The sequence below is a fragment of the Trifolium pratense genome, linkage group LG2 (genome assembly GCF_020283565.1).
Source record: "Trifolium pratense cultivar HEN17-A07 linkage group LG2, ARS_RC_1.1, whole genome shotgun sequence".
Classification (NCBI taxonomy): Eukaryota; Viridiplantae; Streptophyta; class Magnoliopsida; order Fabales; family Fabaceae; genus Trifolium; species Trifolium pratense.
This window is the reverse complement of record NC_060060.1, coordinates 51,287,650-51,306,830: the sequence shown is the minus strand read 5'-3', so window position 1 is coordinate 51,306,830 and position 19,181 is coordinate 51,287,650. Positions and strand designations below refer to the sequence as shown.

Here is a 19,181-nt window from a genome sequence, read left to right as displayed (position 1 = left end):
TCAACAAAAGAAAAGGTATAAAATTATAAGAGTACCAATTACACCTACCTCACCAATTCTTTTCAAGAATTACTCGGAACATTATGCAGCTGAAGGGGGAAATGTAGAAAAATATCAAATAATACTGATATCGATTTCTTGAATCAGAGTAAGAACTTAATCCTAAATTTTGATGCTCTTCTCAGTCTTTCTTCCTGCGACGACATATGGAAGCAAAGAACATGAACCAGCATGAGCTCTTGCACACATAAGTTAACACATAAAATATTGCAAAACAAGATGGCCCTTAACATTAACACAAATTTTTATCAACTCTTGAGCACATGTATCATTCCAAATTAATAGTACTGGTCATGCACAAGGTTGCATACCCATAATAACATAGGCCAGGTTCTTATAAGTTATAACATATAAACACCCAATTTGGCTCTCAATAGCATGTAATGTGGTGTTCGGAACCTCGCGCGGTAAGGGCCTTGGTTCAAAGTCAAATCTGTGGAAATTCTCCCAACTCACCAGAAGTCATTGCATGAACATTTCCCATCCTTAAAATGGTGATATCTTTTGGCATCTCGAACATAAATTTCCCTACTAGTTATAGTGCTGATGAGCTTCAGCACAGTGTGACAATCTCCACAAACACGAAGATTTTTTACTATACGTATAATAGTTCCCGGAACAGACTTAAGAAGCCCATAGGCCACAGCCAACCTCTCACTATGCCAGAAAAGTTGTCTTTCCTTCTCTTGTTGATCCATGTCATGTAAAACTGAACTAGTATCAGGAACATAACCCCTTTTCTTCATCTCTGCATCTAATTTCCTCATCAAACCTAGTATCTCATCCTTCATTGGTTGAGATGCCTCTCCGGCATGAAACACCTGGCTTTCTCTTCCCAAGTCAATGCAGCTATAACCTGGCTCCTTTTTAACTTCTTTGACCGCCATTAACTTCCGCACCTTGGAAACATTCTCCCACATTCCAGCTCCGGCATATACATTAGATAACAATATATAGCTGGAAGGGTCTTCTGGTTTTAAATCCAATAGATTATCAGCAATTCTAACTGCCATCTTAGTGTTACCATGCTGCTTACAAGCACTAAGTAAAGCAGCCCAAGTAGGTTCATCGGGTTTGAACGGCATTGTTTTAATGAGATTCTCTGCCTCATCAAGGTGCCCAGATCGACTAAAAAGATCCAACAAACAAGTATAGTGTTGCAAAGACGGCCTAATTCCAAAATCTTCAACCATAGACTTGAACAGAGCACGACCTTTTTTAACTAGACCAACATGACTACAGGCATAGATCAACCCAACAAAAGTCACCTCATTTGGCCTAATCCCAGCCATAACCATGTCATCATACAAAGTCAATGCCTCCTCTGCCAGCCCATGTTGAGCAGTGCCAACAATTATCGAAGTCCAAGAAACAACATCCTTTCTTCTTATCTCACAGAATATATATTTTGCAGCAACAAGGTCACTGCATTTAGCGTACATATCCACAAGTGCATTGCTTATAAACAAGCATGACTCATAGCCAAGGGATATGACTACACCATGCACCTGTTTTCCTAGCTCCCAAACAGCTGCATTTGCACAAGCACCAACCGCACTTGAAAGAACTAAAGGGTCAGCTATACTAACCCCTTCACGCCTCATTTCAACAAACAAGTAAAGCGCATCAGTTGCATTCCCACTCTGAACCAACCCAGATATCAAAGCAGTCCAAGCATACAAATTCTTAAACGGAGACTGTCTAAACAGTTTTATAGCCTCAACCTTTCGTCCACTTCTCGCATACCCAGATATCATTGCAGTCCAAGAAACCGAACTCAACTCAGAAATCGAATCAAATACAGCACGCCCATAATCAGGCAACTCAAATTTAGCATACATATCAACAAGCGAAGACTTAACAACATCATCTTCAGAGAACGGAGAAAGCAAGAAAAGACCATGTAGTTGTTTCCCTTGCTTGAGATAAACAGAACCCAAGTTAGCACAAGCCTTGATGAGAGAAGAGAAAACAAAGTGGTCTGGCTGCAACCCTTGTTGGAGAATAGGGAGTGAGATGGAGAAGGCTTTGTGTGGGAGGTTGGAGCTGTTGCAGGCGGAGAGGATTGTGGCCCAAGCAACATGGTCTCGGTGAGGCAATGCGTCGAACAGTTTGAGTGCATGTTGGAGGAGGCCGCATTTGGCATATACGTTAATGAGGGTTTTGGGGAAGGGATGGTGATGATTGAGACCGGATTTGATGATTTGTGCGTGGAGTTTGTTGGCAATGAATGGATTCTTGGTCTTTTGTGCCAAAGAGAAGAGTTGAGATTTGAGTGCGAGTGCTTTGGGAGAGTGAGGGAATGACATTCATCAACTATCAACTTACATCAAAGAGAGTGAGTGCATTTCAAATTGTATACACCAAATATATGATTGTACTCCGTCTCTCCCAAATAGTCAACAACAAGAATGGATGTAAGTGTGAGGCCACTAGGCTCCGTTTGGTACAAATAAGTTCTAAACTAGCCCATAGTTGAGCAGTATGCTAGATATGTTAGGTTGAATCATCAACTTCATTATAAAAATAAGAAAAAAGAATAGATGTAAGTATGACGAAAAAGAGTATGATTTATTTTTATTTTGTTGAGTAAAATTAGAGTGAGTGTGAGGGTCGATTAAGTGATAAAGTCATACGAGGTCAAGGTAATTTTCTCCAAGAAAATTGAGAATTAAAAATTTCATCGTTTTGTTCAAGTAGCGAATTACATGTGTATTATTAGATCAGTTCGTTACTTAAGTAGCAAATTTATTATTGGATGAAATGAAGAAGATAGATAATCTCATAAAAATATCTCAGATTATTTTTTTTATTTGATACTTACAATTTATATGTTATGACATAAAATTATTAACAATAATAATTTTTTAAAAGTTTTAAAAAAGAATAATTTTTATAATATCAATATTTTTAGTTATTTTGTTTTCTAATTTTAAAAAATAGTTTTTTATTTTTATTTTATTTTGTAATTGTGTGCTGGTTAACTTTTAACATGTGGGTAAACGCAGATCAAACTCGAGCCAATTTATCATAACTCACTTTAATTTGCTGACGAATTAGCTCAGCTTGTTTATAATGCAGGTGTATGCAGGACAAATTAAATGAAATGGGTTAGTTTGGATACACAACTCTATTTGATACTACCATTTATTTTTTTATTTATTTTGTTAAGTAGTCTAGTGACTAGAAATTTTACCCTTAAGGTGAATGAGTGGAATGATCGGGGTTCAAATCTATGGGGCACATAAATTGAGTTCTCTCCCTCCCAACCGAATTTTTTCCATATGCATAAGCCAAAAATCAAATCCTTGACCGCATGCTTAAGGGGACCAAGACCCTTCCCACTTGAACCAATTCATTTGTGGTAAAGAGCACCAAAGTTAATACGCCACCATACATAACATCCCTAAAAGTTGGAAACGAATTTTGTGCAGTCGCTATGATGCAGTCAATGCATCATAGCCATCTGATTAACAACAAATGGTTCATAAAAATATTAAGAATTTGATCTTTAAATATAAATTATCCGATCTCGATTAAATGACAACTATCTCACTGACTACATCCAATCGAGTTCCATGAAGTCACTCAATGCCAATCCAGTATATGATAACGACACACCTCGATCCCACGTGCTCACTTTTAATTGGAGAAAGAAAAAAAAACATTTCTTTTCTTACTTCTTATCTTGAACACTGTTAAACATTCTATCATGCAATCCTTTATCGGCTTTTAGACTTTAGTGGTTTAAATAGGATCATGCTGCTGACTAATGTTTAGTGAAAGAAACTAAAAATATATATAACATTAAAAAAAGTACTATGTTTTATATTTTAAATAATAATTGAGTACATAAATTCAAGATTACTTTATTATATTAGATTGTTTAATTAGTACATCTGTAAGAGTACTAGTTTTTGTTTGTAAGACTAGTTAGTATTTTTTATTTATTTAAATGTATTATATATTTGTGATGAACGATTTAAGAGAAAAATGAATTAAAAGTCACGAGCTTAAGAATTCCTAACTTGTCATTCGGCTAATAATGCTTTTTGAATTGGTCGTTTTTATCGAGTAATTTTTTCTTCTTTTTTTTTTGTCAAAATAAAATAAAAAATAATAAGGAAAATAGGGCCACAAACAACTTCTAGGATTCAACTTCTCGTGCAAAGAGAGATACCCCATCACCATCAGATAGCATGAAAATATAATACATGTCTAATGAGATGGACATCGATATATGTCTTCTACTTTTCTTTTCTTTTTTGTTAAAGGGATATATGTCTTTTACTAATATAATAATATTGAGATGAGGTGAGATGAGATTGGGATCAACAACTAATGAATATACACGTGTAGAAGGAATTTATACTCCATCTAGATTCCATAATAATAAAACTAACCCACATACTCCCGCATGTTAACAAATATTTAAGACACCATTTCCATTAAAAAAAATATAAGATAGATGGTTTAACAAAAATTTATGTATTATTTAGTGTTCACAAATGCTAGTTCAACCGGTAAAAATGTCAAAATTTGTTAGTATTGGATGTTATGATCGGGATTCGAACCGCGATCACTCCATTTTGTGTGTGTGAATTTTCAGTAGTTTTGTGATTTTGTCCAAAAAGAAAATTATGTATTAGTATAAAAGTAGTTAATTCAAATATATTAATTTTTTATTTCAAAGACATTTTTTTTTTAATAAAAAAAAATGTAAACATATAACTTCTTAAATACTCTTAATTTAATTTAACTATAATTTTAATGACCAATTTATTAGTTATGGAGGATAATTTAAAACAACTCACTCAATTTTATTTAGTGAGATTATTCATAAAAAAGAGTCACACACCTTAACTATAAAGAAGTGATAAATTATTCCTATTATTTACGGTTGGAACAACCGAACAAGTGTTTGAAAAACGGATAGAATTGAACTTGGAAAACATATAAACTTATGTGTAGAATTAGATATTAGCGTGAATTGAAAAAAAAAAAAATTTAATAAGTCTCACTTCGGATGGAACACTTACCTTAATAGTGTTTATCAATGTAAGAGTCAACTTTTGGGGTGTGTTCTAAGGAGTATCCAATTTTGTGAACGGGGACTCTGTACACATTGTTGACTCTCGCACACGCGCGCTGCCGTCTAGTTCGGGCCTTGGCGATATATTATATTTTACCGAAAATTAATTAAATAAATATTTTAATGCACATGTTTTAATGCGTGACCGTTTTAATTCGTCTCGATCCAATTCCATTTTTTCGGATCATATATACTATAAGCTTATCCGCTAGCGCGTGTAGCCTATGCATATCCGTTAGCACGCAGATTGGTTCAAACTTTTAGTTGATCCGTCTCTCAAAAATCTCATTTTTTTTCTAAACGAACTTCGCGGTTAATAGTCTAACCTTGTATAAATTTGGGTAGTAACGCAAAATGTCTTAAAAAACACTTAGAAAACTGAGGGAGTATTAAATAAATTATTTTTTTTTACAATATTAAATAAATTATTATTAAAACAAAAATTAACGAGTACTAAATAAATGTGAAAATATTTTTCTTTAAAAACATTAACGGAAAACATTTAATGTTAAAATTATATTTAGAAAAAAACTTCAAAAATTGATGTATATCTTATTTTGGCATCTTTTTTGACTTTTATTGTTAAAAACTTAAAAGTACCTAGACACTATTTGATGCGAATATGTACAAAGACGATATTGTGGAACCAATACAAATGAAACACACAGTTATATAAAGTACAACAACGTTATTTGTTTCTTCCATCAACTCTTTACTTGTGAATGTGAATTGTACCTCTTTCTCATAAATCATCATCACATTTTTCTTCCAAAAAGGCTCTTCTGATCAGGGAAAAATATGGGTACAGTGGTGGAAGAGAAAGTGAATAGTAACTCACATGGTTGCTGCAAATCAGGGCCAGGGTATGCTACCCCTCTTGAAGCCATGTCTGGTCCCAGAGAGACTCTTATTTATGTCACTGCTGTCTACACAGGTAGTACCTCTAGTAAATGAAGAAAAAAAAAAAATAGGTTCATCGGAAAACACTGATGTATCTTACCTATATTATAGACCACATGCATCAATTTTTCAATGAACCTACTGTGGTTTTTTTTTTCTTATGATAGTGCCAGGAGGAAATATTAATTACAGCAATTTTTTATTCTCAGTATTTCATGCATCTTTTTTATTGATCAATTGAGTTTTGGTAATTTCTTGTAGTAGTAATATTTTTGCTCTGTTTGAAGAATGTTTAATTTGGTGATTTTGATTATTGATTGAATACAGGGACAGGAATTGAGAAGCCAGATTATTTGGCAACAGTGGATGTGGATCCAAACTCTCCAACTTATTCAAAAGTGATCCATAGATTACCTGCTCCTTACTTAGGTGATGAATTGCATCATACTGGCTGGAATTCTTGCAGCTCTTGCCATGGTGACCCTTCTGCTCAGAGAAGATTTCTCATCGTACCTGGACTTGTGTAAGACCCTCTTCACACTTATTTGCTTTTTGTGATCATAATTCTAAATATAAATCCCAATCACCGACCACACATAGCCAAGTAATAATTTAAGAAAATAGAAGCGATTGAATGTAACTGCATGTGTATGTGTGTGTCCCTGACACCGACATATGTCAGGCACACCAAAAGTTTTTGCTTGTATATGAGACCAGAGTTAGTATTTACTTGGGTTGATAACAATTGATGTATTTGGTCCAAAATTTTGACCAGATACATCAACTTTTGTTGAGCAATTTTCTTTTATAATTAGGACCGAAGGAGTACATGGTAAACATAACTAAAACCAGAGTTAAAAAAAGTTCTACTTTTGATCTTTCAAACTCAGCATTACCTATGCTTATATGCTTGTGATAGGGAAATAGTAATGAGTTGTGATACTGATAGTTTCAACTTTCAAACTTCAAACCAATGATGTTATAACAAATGAATCAACTCTAATTTGAACCCTAATTGTGCTGATTTGTTTATCTTGTGGATTTTAGGAACTAAAAAAACTGATATCATCTTTATTCTGATTTACATTTTATAGACCATCTTTTGGTTTAATTGTAAACTAAAATGAACTTTATAATATTTCAGATCAGGTCGGGTATACGTTGTTGACACCAAAACAAATCCAAAGGCTCCATCTTTGCACAAAGTTGTAGAGCCTGCAGATATCTTGCAGAAGACTGGATTAGCTTATCCTCACACATCTCATTGCCTTGCTTCTGGTGAAATTATGATCTCATGTATTGGAGATGGTGACGGAAATGCTGAAGGAAATGGATTTCTTCTTCTTGATTCTGAGTTTAATGTCAAAGGAAGGTAAACTTCTATATATTTCATTGAGAAATCAAGATTTCTTATTGTCCCGCAATCGAACAATATATGATGTTGCATCTTCAGCTATAGTTCTAGTTGGAACTATTTATGTAATTAGCATTTCAATATCATATTTCCTAATTATATTATCTTGTATCTTGTTTCACATTGGTTAGGTGGGAGAAACCAGGGCATAGTCCATTATATGGGTATGACTTTTGGTACCAACCACGGCACAATACTATGATTAGCACGTCATGGGGTGCTCCTAAAGCTTTTACACAAGGTTTTAACTTACAGCATGTCGCTGATGGACTCTATGGGAGGCATCTTCATGTATATGACTGGCCTGGGGGCGAAATAAAACAAACGCTTGACCTTGGTGATACAGGGCTTTTACCCTTGGAGGTATACATGTTGTTCAAAATAATTTGCCAGATGCTGCAGATGCATTTTTTCATTGTTATGTTTTTCTGTATTTGAATTTGGTTAGAATTAGTGGTCCTCTTGTGGTTTGTCTGTGAGGAGAGGACATTTTATGTGGAATCCAGGGTTTGATCTCGTGTCACCACACTTTTCCCTCCCCGTGAGTGTATGTTTTAGTATGCATTAGCCACTAGTCCAATAACCAAAACAAAATCTGTTAGATTTGTTAGCTTAGTTAGGTCACTATATAAAGTGGATCCCACAGTCATGGTAAATCATCTTTGCTCATTTTATCAATTCCAAATAATCAATCTTTTTCCCAATTTATTTTTCTTTATGTTGGGTTCAATCATGCTTCACAACTAATGCACCTTGAATGCAGATAAGGTTCCTGCATGATCCTGCTAAAGACACGGGTTTTGTTGGGAGTGCATTGACAAGTAACCTGATACGATTTTTCAAGACACAAGACGGATCATGGAGCCATGAGGTATATCAAAAGGATTTTACTATCTATCTCTTTTGGATAGTTTTTATATTCCAACTGATGAGTATGATCAATAGAACTCATAGACTAAGCTTACTTGCAGATTGTGATATCAGTGGAACCATTGAAAGTGCAAAACTGGATTCTTCCCGAAATGCCTGGGCTTATAACTGATTTTCTGATTTCTCTTGATGACCGGTTTGTGTACTTCGTAAACTGGCTTCACGGTGATATAAGGCAGTATAACATCGAGGACGTTAAAAATCCTAAACTCACTGGTCAAATATGGGTTGGCGGCCTTCTCCAGAAAGGAAGCCCTATAGTAGCTGTTAAAGAAGATGGCGAAACTTGGCAATCTGATGTGCCAGAGATTCAGGTTGTTGATGTTTCAAAATTTATAAAACTTAGCGATCCTAATGTCGAACTTATTGCATAACACATGTTTAAGTACCCTGCATTGTCTTTATGAAATATTCTAGATCAATATAGCACCAACACTTCAAATAGGGGATATGTCTGGTGTCCAACACGTGTCGGTGTCTGACACCGTTATGCATAAATTGCTTTATTGGAACCTCAAGAGTATATATCTGATGTATTCAATGTTGGCTTTTCAGGGGAATAAGTTGAGAGGGGGTCCTCAGATGATTCAATTGAGCTTAGATGGGAAGAGGCTGTATGTTACCAACTCACTGTTTAGTACTTGGGATAAACAGTTTTATCCGAAGCTTGTAGAGCAAGGTTCTCACATTTTACAGATTGATGTTGATACTGAGAATGGTGGTCTGAAAATTAATCCAAACTTCTTTGTGGACTTTGGAGCTGAACCTGATGGTCCTTCCCTTGCTCATGAGATGAGATATCCTGGTGGTGACTGCACTTCAGATATATGGATTTAAGCAGATTTTCCTGTCTGAAATGTATCTTTGGTGCGTACTTGAAATTTTAAACAAACAATACTAGAAATAATGACACCAGAGGGGGCTGTGTCCTTGTTTTACTGTGTCCTTCATACAAGGACACAGGAAAGCATTTGATTTTACTGTGTCCTTGTTTTCCTGTGTTTTTGTTTAGAAGTATGCTTTGAGAGGACAAAAACACTACTTTTTCATGGACAAATTTATCAATAATTATAATCGTGTATTAACTAATTATTGACAAATTAGTTCACGAGAGACCTAAATTATATAGATAAATTAATCTTTATTGTGATGACATTTATATGAGATAAGCCGAAGGCCATCATATTATATAGATACCACCCGTATAATATGGATATTGATTCAGTGTAGCGTGACTGCATGCAGTCAACACATCTAAACGGTTTGATAAGATCAAATGTTAAGTTGAATTTTATTTGTTGATAATAAATATAAAATTTAAGCTTCAAATCTAAACCATCTTGACAATTCATATATGGCTCTATCTTTCCACATGATGTAACATCAGGTCACCATAGGAGTACTATTCTTGTCAACTCACCAAACATTCTTTGCCAAACAGTGGAGTAACAGACAATTAGATTGAACTAGCAATATCGAAACGGTGGAGATTGAGCGGGAAGTACTTTACCACTTTCTTTCCCATCATATAAAAACTAAAATGCTCTTCATCCTCATTCTTCGGAGTATTTTTCCCTTAGAACATCTTCAATGACCATTTTATAAGGAATCCGCTTTGAATTTCATATACTACTAATAAATGATCCTATAGTATATATCATGTCATATTTATGTAACTCATACATTTAACTCCAATGATATAAAATTCTGCAACTCTTAATCGACTCATACTTCTATACAAAATTATTTAAATTGGTCCACTTAAATAAACCAACATTAAATAATTATACGATAGCTTAAATTAAGTACTTAAATCATTTCTTTACTACTTAATCCATATAATTTCTCCAATAAAAAAATAAGAAACAAATTATCATTCTATAAAATCCAGTTAAATATCTCCATTCTAGATGCTTCCAATTGTACTATGACGTCAGTATTGCACAAACCGACACGAGTAGCTGAGAAAAATAAATTAGTAAAAAGTAAACTACTAAACTATCACTTTGGCCCTTTGGCAACGTGACTCATGTCATGACTTTGTTTTCTTTTTTTAAGGAAAGTGGTCATTGCAACCCTTTTTAGGCAAAAAAAGGCATCAAATGGTGTCTTTCGCGTGTCTTGATTAAATTATCCTTAATCACAGATATCCTTAATCACAGCCGATAATACGGGATTTGGGAGTCTACCCAGGTATACTTCCTTCGATCCTAAATATAAGAGAAAATTTACTTTTTAGATAAATTAGATTTTCAATGAATCTAAACACTAAATTTTTTTCTTATATTTAGGATCGGATGAAGTAAATACTACCAAAATTTTCATGTTACATTACATTAGATGCCTTTCACATGCATGTATCCCATACCTCTCTTATGTCCATGTTAGAGCCTTTAAATTCTCAACAATGTCCTTCAATTTTGTCGGCAAAACGGACCTGCATCCTACACAGTTACTTCTACTGTCGGCCAACAATAATTCTATACTCTAAAAATATTACAACACCTATATCACAAATGTAAACCAAGAAGTAACCAATATATGTTTTAACTAGGAATATGAATACTTTGTACTAATAATAAGTATATATTATATTATCATCATAAACTAAATAGTAGTATTATTGAATGGATATACATTATACACTATCTAATTATCAGAAAATGTATACTTATAATGATCTTCATCTGCAAAACCAACACTAGGATCTTTCCCTTTTCTCATTGTTTCCCTTACATTTTCAATCCTTTCAAGTATCCCTTTCAATGCTAAATCAAATGCATCTTCAAAATTATCTAACTTACCCCTAGGATCAGCATAAACTATTTTTGGAATAAGCTTGATAACTTCTTCTCTCATTGCAATCACATCCTTCTCTGGAATTCTCAATAACACTTTTTCAATATCAACATTCCATTCTTTCACATCTTTCACAGGTATATAAACAGAATACTTAGTTCTGGTTTTTGGTAAATGCCATTTATATTGCGAATAAGCAGTACCAGGATGAAAAAACACAGGTATACAACCAGCTAAAATTGAATCAAAAATTGATCTTCTTGTGTATGAATCACCAGAAGGTTGCAAAGAAAACACCGAATTTTCAAACACTTTCATAACATTAACAGGATCATCACATTTCTCACCACCATAGCTACAATCAATGAATTTACAAAAACTCGAACCTCGACATTGTTCAATGATTTTCCCTCTTATAGATTCTTCATTTTCAGGCCTAGGTGCTCCTGTAAAAGTAAACAAAAACTCCCTTTTTTGATGCCTGATTTTACTCTGCCATTGATAAATCTCACCATCCATTGAAGGATGAAATGATGTTGGATAAGGTATAGCATAATCATTATTCCATGAACTAGCTTCAACTGCTAACATTGACATGTTCATAGATTCAGGTAAAAACCTAAATTTGCTACCCCAATAAGCTAAATCATCAAATTGTCTTCTAAAATCCCAAGAAATTCTTCCAGAAACAAGAAAATGATCTCTACCCCACATTCTTTTCCATTCAGGTTTCTTCACCAACCATTCAACAAGCTCAAAACCAGAAGAATCTCTAACAGTAAGATTAGAAACCCAAAGAAAACGACTAATATCAAGACCAATATAAGAAGGAACAAAAATTGCAGAAGCTAAAGATGAATCATTAGTCAAACATTCATAATTTTTCATCTTATTATGAAAAATAACTTCCAACAAAAACTGGTTAGTTGCATACCAAGTGTTTGATAAAAGAACACCATTAAAGTTTTGATTTTTAATCTCAGGACCTAAACCCAAGTTCTTCATATAAGGACACATGTTAGATTTGTCGGTTCCTCGGGTAAGAATGTGACAATTTTGAAGTAAAAATTGGTTGAAACGAAATGGGAGATTTTGAATGTAAACATAACGGCCATTGCAGGAATCAGTGTTGTTGTTAAGTGAGAAAGTGAAGACATTGTTGTTGGGACTAGGAAATGTGTTTGAATAATGAAAACATAGAAGTAATAAGATAAATGAGATGAGAATTGCAAACCAGAGTTGATTATGATTATTGTAACTTCGACCTGGTTTTTCCATTGATGTTACAAATCAAAGTGTGTGTGTGTGTGTGTTTGTGTTTTTGACTGAAGAATTGAAGCCTATGATCATTGAACATATCATTTGTATTTGTAGAAGGGAACTTGTTAACAAATACTACTGCTAACTACCAGAAAGTTTTTCTTGAAATTGGTGCATTTATTTATGAGATGTTAAAAAATGATTTTATCTAGAAAAATCATTTTCAAGAAAATACATTTTTTTTAAGAAAATCTAAATCTATTTTCCGTTTGTTTATAATCATAAAAATTTATTTTTTTAAGATTGTGAAGGATGATGAGTGATAAAAAAAATGGATTTTGATAAAAGCTATTGAAAATAGATTCTCATTTTGATGAAAAAATAATTTTTTTTACTAAAATTATTTTTGAAAAAATCTAAAACAAACACAAATAAGATAAAAAAAATGGATTTTTTTTTGGAAAAAATAGATTTTTTTGGTGAAGAATCCGAAACAAACAGGCCCTTAATGTACTTCATCCGGCCCTAATTATAAGTAAATATCACTTTTTAGATACATTGAATAACTAATGTACAGTATTTAATCTAAAAAGATACATTATTTATTCAATGTATCTAAAAATTGATATTTGCTTATAATTAAGGCCGGATGAAGTATTAAAACTTTAACGTCCAACTTTTATTGGCTAAATTCGTTCTTTAAGTTATTTATTGGTTTTATATTAGTATTTTGACTAATTAATGTTAGAAATTGTCTCTTAACTAATTAACGTTACAGATTGTCTCTTAACTAATTAACATGTCATATTGGTCCCTTAATTTTAATTATGTTTGTCATATTGGTTATTTCCGTTAGTTTTTCTAAAAAAAACGTTAACTTTGCTTACTTGCTACTGATGTGGCCACGTAACACATTGAAATCAGTGATATGTTGAAAAGGAGAACACGTCGTACGTATACTAATTTTCTAATGTTAAAGTTTTTTGAGAAAAACTAACGAAAAAGAACAATATGACAAACAAAATTGAAGTTGAGAGATCAATTTGTAACATTAATTAATTAAGGGACTAATATGAAACTAATAAATAAGTTAAATGACCAATTTGTAATAATAATTAGTTAAGGGACCAATATGAAACTAATAAATAAATTAAGAGAACAATTGTCCAATTTAACCTTTTTTATTTAAGTCGTGCATACATGTGTTTATAGGCATATTTTAAAAATCTAAAGATAATAATATTTTCTTGAAGTTAATGCATTTAATTTATGTCTACCATGTGCAAATTTGCAAATTCCCAGGTTTAATTGATTCCCCTGTGCCAGAGGATTTGGGGTCTTTTTTAACTTGTTTCAATCCGTCGTTATTGAATTCAGTCTATTTGTCTCGAAAGAGTCTTGATGCCTACTGTGAATTTTTGTATGGGTTGTTGATACTGTGAATTGAGTCTGTTTGGATCGATTCATTCGCCGCCTTAAGATGTTAAATATAACACCCAGACCCCTTAATGCGAATTTATTGAATATAAATAAATAAAACACTTAAGAAATTTAGGCGTCACATGTTATAATACAAAATCACGGCAGGATTTAATCATGCTAGCACAGCGGAAATTAAAAGCAATATTTAATGAAGTGCATATCATACAATAACCTTAATATTTCACATAATATCCCTAGGCTCTAGGCCATATCAACAACAAGGATATCATGTTTACAACAAAAAGAGTAAGGATTAGCAAGGTCAAATATGCCATCACGGGCTTAATACAATTCAAGTGAATAACCCGACACGGTAAACACCTAATCAGAGCAATTCTATACAACCCATCAAAAGGATATACAAAATATATCTAAAGGAGTAGTCTAAGCTAAACTCCTCACCAAAAAGCGCACTATCACAAGCACGAGCAAGCCCTCTAACTCTGATCGGGATCCTCAACCTGAGAATCTGAACCCCCAACGGTCCAGCACATAACACAAAGCATGAGAGTTAGATCACATAATCAAAATATAAGTGTAAGTAAAATGGTACTTAAACACTCCTTCAATCATACATGCATAAGTCACAATTATACATATTCATCAACATCTATCATTCAATCATAAGTTCTTAAAACATATATAATCGAACACTCAATATCAATCATCAATTATCACAATTAGCCAAGTATGTATCACATATCACTTATCAGATAAATGTATACATAACCTAATGCATTCTAATGCTTCAACTTCATGCAATGACCCCTAGACATATCTAATGCATGTGGTATCGTTTCGTCTTTATTAGAGTATCTCACCTCTAATATTCGTCTTTATCGGATAAATATAATCTGATATCCGTCTTTATTAGAATATCCAATATACTACAACAATTCATGAATGCATGTATATGTTTTTCATGAATTCACTCACAATTATTTAGCATAAAGCTCGTCATTTACTATGTGGAACACTATCCAACATACGTCATCATTAAGATTATCAAAACCTTAATATTCTTCATTTACAACTTCATACATGATTAACAATCATTATAAGCATCAACAAGCATCAATAATCATGTAAGAATACCATTAAACTGTGTTACAAATGCCTACTTGCACTTATAAACATCAACAAAATGTTGCAGTCTTAGTACTGTTCGCTAAGTGAACTGTAGTGCGCTGTAGCGAACAACGCCAAGAGGACACTGACTCATGGCGAGCAGTGGCGAGCAGCAGCGAGCCAAAGCGAACCACACCAGTGGAACACCTGCTCGTGGCGAGCTGTTCGCCACGCGTTCGCTGAGCGAAGGCCTAGCGAGCTCCTTCTGACAGGAAAGCTCAAAACTTGCGTTTTTCCACTCCAATCACCCAAAAATCCCACTTTTCATGTTATAAATCCCAAAAGAGTTTGTTTTCAAGCATAACAAACATGGATAAACACAAAAGGACAGTTCATTTCATAGATCCACATCATAAACATCGAAAAAGTAAGGATTGAACACTTTTCATTAAAACTCTCAAGAACACAAAGTTCTTGAGTTTAATCTTTCATAAAACTCGTTTTTAACCATTAAATTCGTGCATTCCTCATGTTAAAAGCATGTTAACCATAATAAGAACCTTAGAACCGATTTCCATCAAGAAAATCCATCCTAAGCTAAAACGAAAATGGGGTGGAGGAAGTTCGGGTGAGGAGAAATCGACATTCTCCCCTTCCTCGAGTCACCCACAATTATGTAACCTACTCTCATACCTGGATTCGAAGAAAACACGACGAAAGATCTTGAATCCCTTCACTTTTCCCTTGCCCTAGCTTCTTGTGCTCTCCCTTCTCTCTAGAACTCACAAGAACAATGAGAAAATGAATTCTCTCTCTATTCTAAGCCCTTAATGGGCGCCCCTTACACACACACAAGGCCCATTGGGCCTCAAGCCCAATTGGCTTTGGCCCAATAACACGTGAACTCTCACTACTCGCTTAATAACTAAAGTACTTGATAAATAACTCAAGTTATTAACTTAATTAAAATGCCACGTTAATAAAATATTTTAAAACACGAAAACTAATAATTTGAAAATTGGGTCGTTACATTAAACACTTTTAGCTCTGTTTTATTTAAACCACTTTTGTTGTATTTGGACTATATGCCCGTTTCGGTTGATTACGTGGTTTGATTGAGTTTGGTTCATGTCCCCCCGTATTTTGTATTTTGTATTTCCTTTTATTTTATTTTAATCCTTATTGTGTGTTGCAGTGGTTTACCAATGACACACCTTTTGCCTTAAAAAATAAGTTCAAAATAGTAAGTTTGTATTAAAATTTGTGCATTTTATATTAAATAATTTTTTTTTCAATAAAAATTTACTATTTTTAGTTATAAACAAACAAGACTGGGTATACTCGCTTTCTGGTTGGCGAATGGTGTAACAGTTGTTCGCTTTCCAGGAAGTGAACTCCTTTGATGTTGATTGTTTTGTTGATGTTTTGTTTGAGTCGGCAAACAATTGAGTTTGCAATGCGGAACTTGATAGATCGCTTCCTCCTGCACGACATCACATGAAGGTGTTACAAGGACCACCAGGATATGTATGCCCCTTTCAGGATAACGCTTTGTATTCCGGCTGGATCAGGTTTGGGCCCATCAGGGTCAGGTATCTACCCATTTTGCGTGATCCACATGTCGTTGTGAATCCCCTTATCACGGTAGACCAGATTGATCAACAGTGGCTCCAACACATGGATTGTGTCTTTACTTCCGACATGCTTGGCAGTCGTGCTCTCATTCTGTTAGTCACCGCCCCCGAATACATGACATGATATTTTAAGATATCGCATCCTTACATCCTCCTATTCCCAACGAGTTACCCCCTTAGGACGCCTAGGTCTGATGTTGTTGTCCAGGAGGAGTCCTCGCCTGAGAGCAGCAATGTATCTCATTTGTTGACTACATTAGGCATCATCTGTGACATGATAAAGGGATTGATAATAAGCGATGAAGTTGCAAATGACTCCCGTGTTTACCAAGTACTCCAGGATGCAGAGAAGATGACTATCAATTTGACCTTTGTTTAGAGGAAGGGTGGGCCAGGTTCTGCTGGTCAGTAGGTTTTTGTTTGCAATAATTAGATGGACACATATTTTGGTTTTTTTTATGGATTTGGATATGTATACTTTTTTTTATGTAAATAATTATTTTGGTTAGTTGGAGTTTACAAGTTTCATGCATATATCTGTTATGTTATTTAAACTTGCTTGTATGTTTAGTCCGTAGTTAATTTTGACAAAAACGGATTGAGTAACGTGTTAATGAAGATGCACATTTATGTCATCTGAAAGGTTCGCTTTTATAGTCTGCGAAATGCTTTTATGTTCGCATACCAAGAAGCGAACGGTGAAGATGTTCGCTTCCTAAAAGGCAAAATTAGAGGTTGTTCGCTTGCTAGAATGTGAGCATCTCTGCTACAAAATTCTCACCAACACATAAACTAAAACAAGAATGATTGAGAAAATGAAATGGCATACAAATTTTAGCAAATTTAACAATACACAATTTTATTACATACAAAAAGTGACGATTACAACGTAAATTATTAGACAAAAAAAATTACATTAAAATGAAAAGAGGCGCAGGTACCTCGTGTCAATTTTTTTTTCCCAAGCTTCCAATGGTGTTTTTAATTTTATATTATTAATTCTAAAACATACATGTGAGCTTCTTGGGAAAACATACAATGCGTTTGAAGCTTGGGAAAAATATCAACATACTTTGATCTCGTTCCAATTCTAAAACTTATTTTGTCATCGTACTACAAAGAAACAATATCCGCATGTGAGCTTCAAACGGGAAAAAGTGAGGATCTCCACTCACATTGATAAATTAACATCCCTAAAAAGGTTTGAACGAAGGTTTATAGAAAGTTTGAAGTTGGAATTATTAAAATTTTAATTATGTATTATTTTTTCAATGAATATCAACCTACTTTGATCTCGTTCCAATTCTCAATTTTTTGTCACTGTACCACAAAAAATTAATCTCCGTACATGAGCGTCAAATGAGAAAATCTGGGGATCTCGTTTATAAAATTAAAAAAATGTGGGGGTCTCCACTTACAAGGATAAATTAACATCTTTAAAAAGGTTTGAATAATTAATGTTTATGGAAATTTTTATTTTTGAATTGTAAAAAAGTTAAAAATTCCCATAGTTTATGAACAAGTAAAATGAGATATTTTCGTCCTCTCAAAATCTTCTATTCTGTTTTTGGTCCTAATGAACATAATTTTTATTTGATCAACAATATAAATTTTTCTTCAAAAGAAATAAAATTGACATTCATGTATATATATTTTTTTTTTCTATTTCTATTAATACATATGAGCTAATAGATAGAGGAAGGGGATAGGTGGAGGTGCCAACATAGTTGGGATATCCACTTATAACTTGATATCTAGACGCTCTTAATTTATCAAAAAAAAATAAAAAAATTGACATTTAAAAAAACTCTTTTGATTAATAAAAATATAAACTTTTCGTAGTTGATTAAAAAGTGATCTATATATTTTATAGTAAAGCTTACATGATAGTAAAAATAAGGTAGTTTTCTTTGGGAAAAAAAGTACCTTTAAATAAAATATTATAAACAAAAAAATGGATTATACTTGTCAATGAGATTCTAATGAGATACATTATGCTAATAATAAAGTAGTTTTCTCTAAAAAAAGGTATAATTTCATAAAATATTATAAAAATTGGATTATTGTTGTCAATAAGATTCGAACAACAAACTATGTCAAAAAAAGAAGATTCAAACAACAGACCTTATGCTAATAATAAGGTAGTTCCCACATCATAAAAAAATAATAAGGTAGTTTCCTTAAGCAAAATTATCAAAATAATAATAATAATAATAATAAGGTAGTTTCCTAAAAAAAAAAAAGTAGATTTCCAAATAAAGTTATAAATATTGAATTATTGTTTTCAATGGGCACTAGTACAAAAAACGCTTTTTAAGTCAGTTAAAAATGACTTTTTAAGTCGGTTCCGTACCCGTCTTAACAGTTAAAGACATAAGAAGTTTTGATTTGTTAAGTCGGTTTTAACCCGACTTAAGAAAGCGCTTTTTAGGTCGGTTTAAAATGACATTTTAAGTCGGTCCCGCGTCCAACCTAAGAAAAGCCGACATAAGAAGTATTGAGTTGTTAACACGGATTTTGAACCGACCTAAGAAATAACTTA

At 33.4% G+C, this 19,181-nt stretch overlaps 3 protein-coding genes across 3 annotated transcripts; 1 reads left to right on the top strand and 2 right to left on the bottom strand.

The window, feature by feature from the left end:
* Nucleotides 1-2,720, bottom strand: LOC123907017 (pentatricopeptide repeat-containing protein At4g14050, mitochondrial). The gene has a single exon (XM_045957081.1). It carries the CDS (start codon nt 2,367-2,369, stop codon nt 513-515), a length of 1,857 nt encoding a protein of 618 aa, XP_045813037.1. The 5' UTR covers nt 2,370-2,720; the 3' UTR covers nt 1-512.
* A 3,010-nt stretch (nt 2,721-5,730) lies between these two features.
* Nucleotides 5,731-9,551, top strand: LOC123908047 (selenium-binding protein 1-like). Its single transcript, XM_045958552.1, has 7 exons — nt 5,731-6,086; nt 6,380-6,575; nt 7,197-7,424; nt 7,598-7,829; nt 8,230-8,337; nt 8,438-8,710; nt 8,952-9,551. The coding sequence occupies exons 1-7, from the start codon at nt 5,951-5,953 to the stop codon at nt 9,231-9,233; spliced, it is 1,455 nt and encodes a 484-aa protein (XP_045814508.1). The 5' UTR covers nt 5,731-5,950; the 3' UTR covers nt 9,234-9,551.
* A 1,384-nt stretch (nt 9,552-10,935) lies between these two features.
* LOC123908490 (probable xyloglucan galactosyltransferase GT14) lies at nt 10,936-12,610 on the bottom strand. The gene has a single exon (XM_045959144.1). The coding sequence runs from the start codon at nt 12,471-12,473 to the stop codon at nt 11,046-11,048; it is 1,428 nt and encodes a 475-aa protein (XP_045815100.1). The 5' UTR covers nt 12,474-12,610; the 3' UTR covers nt 10,936-11,045.
* Nucleotides 12,611-19,181: the final 6,571 nt, after the last annotated feature.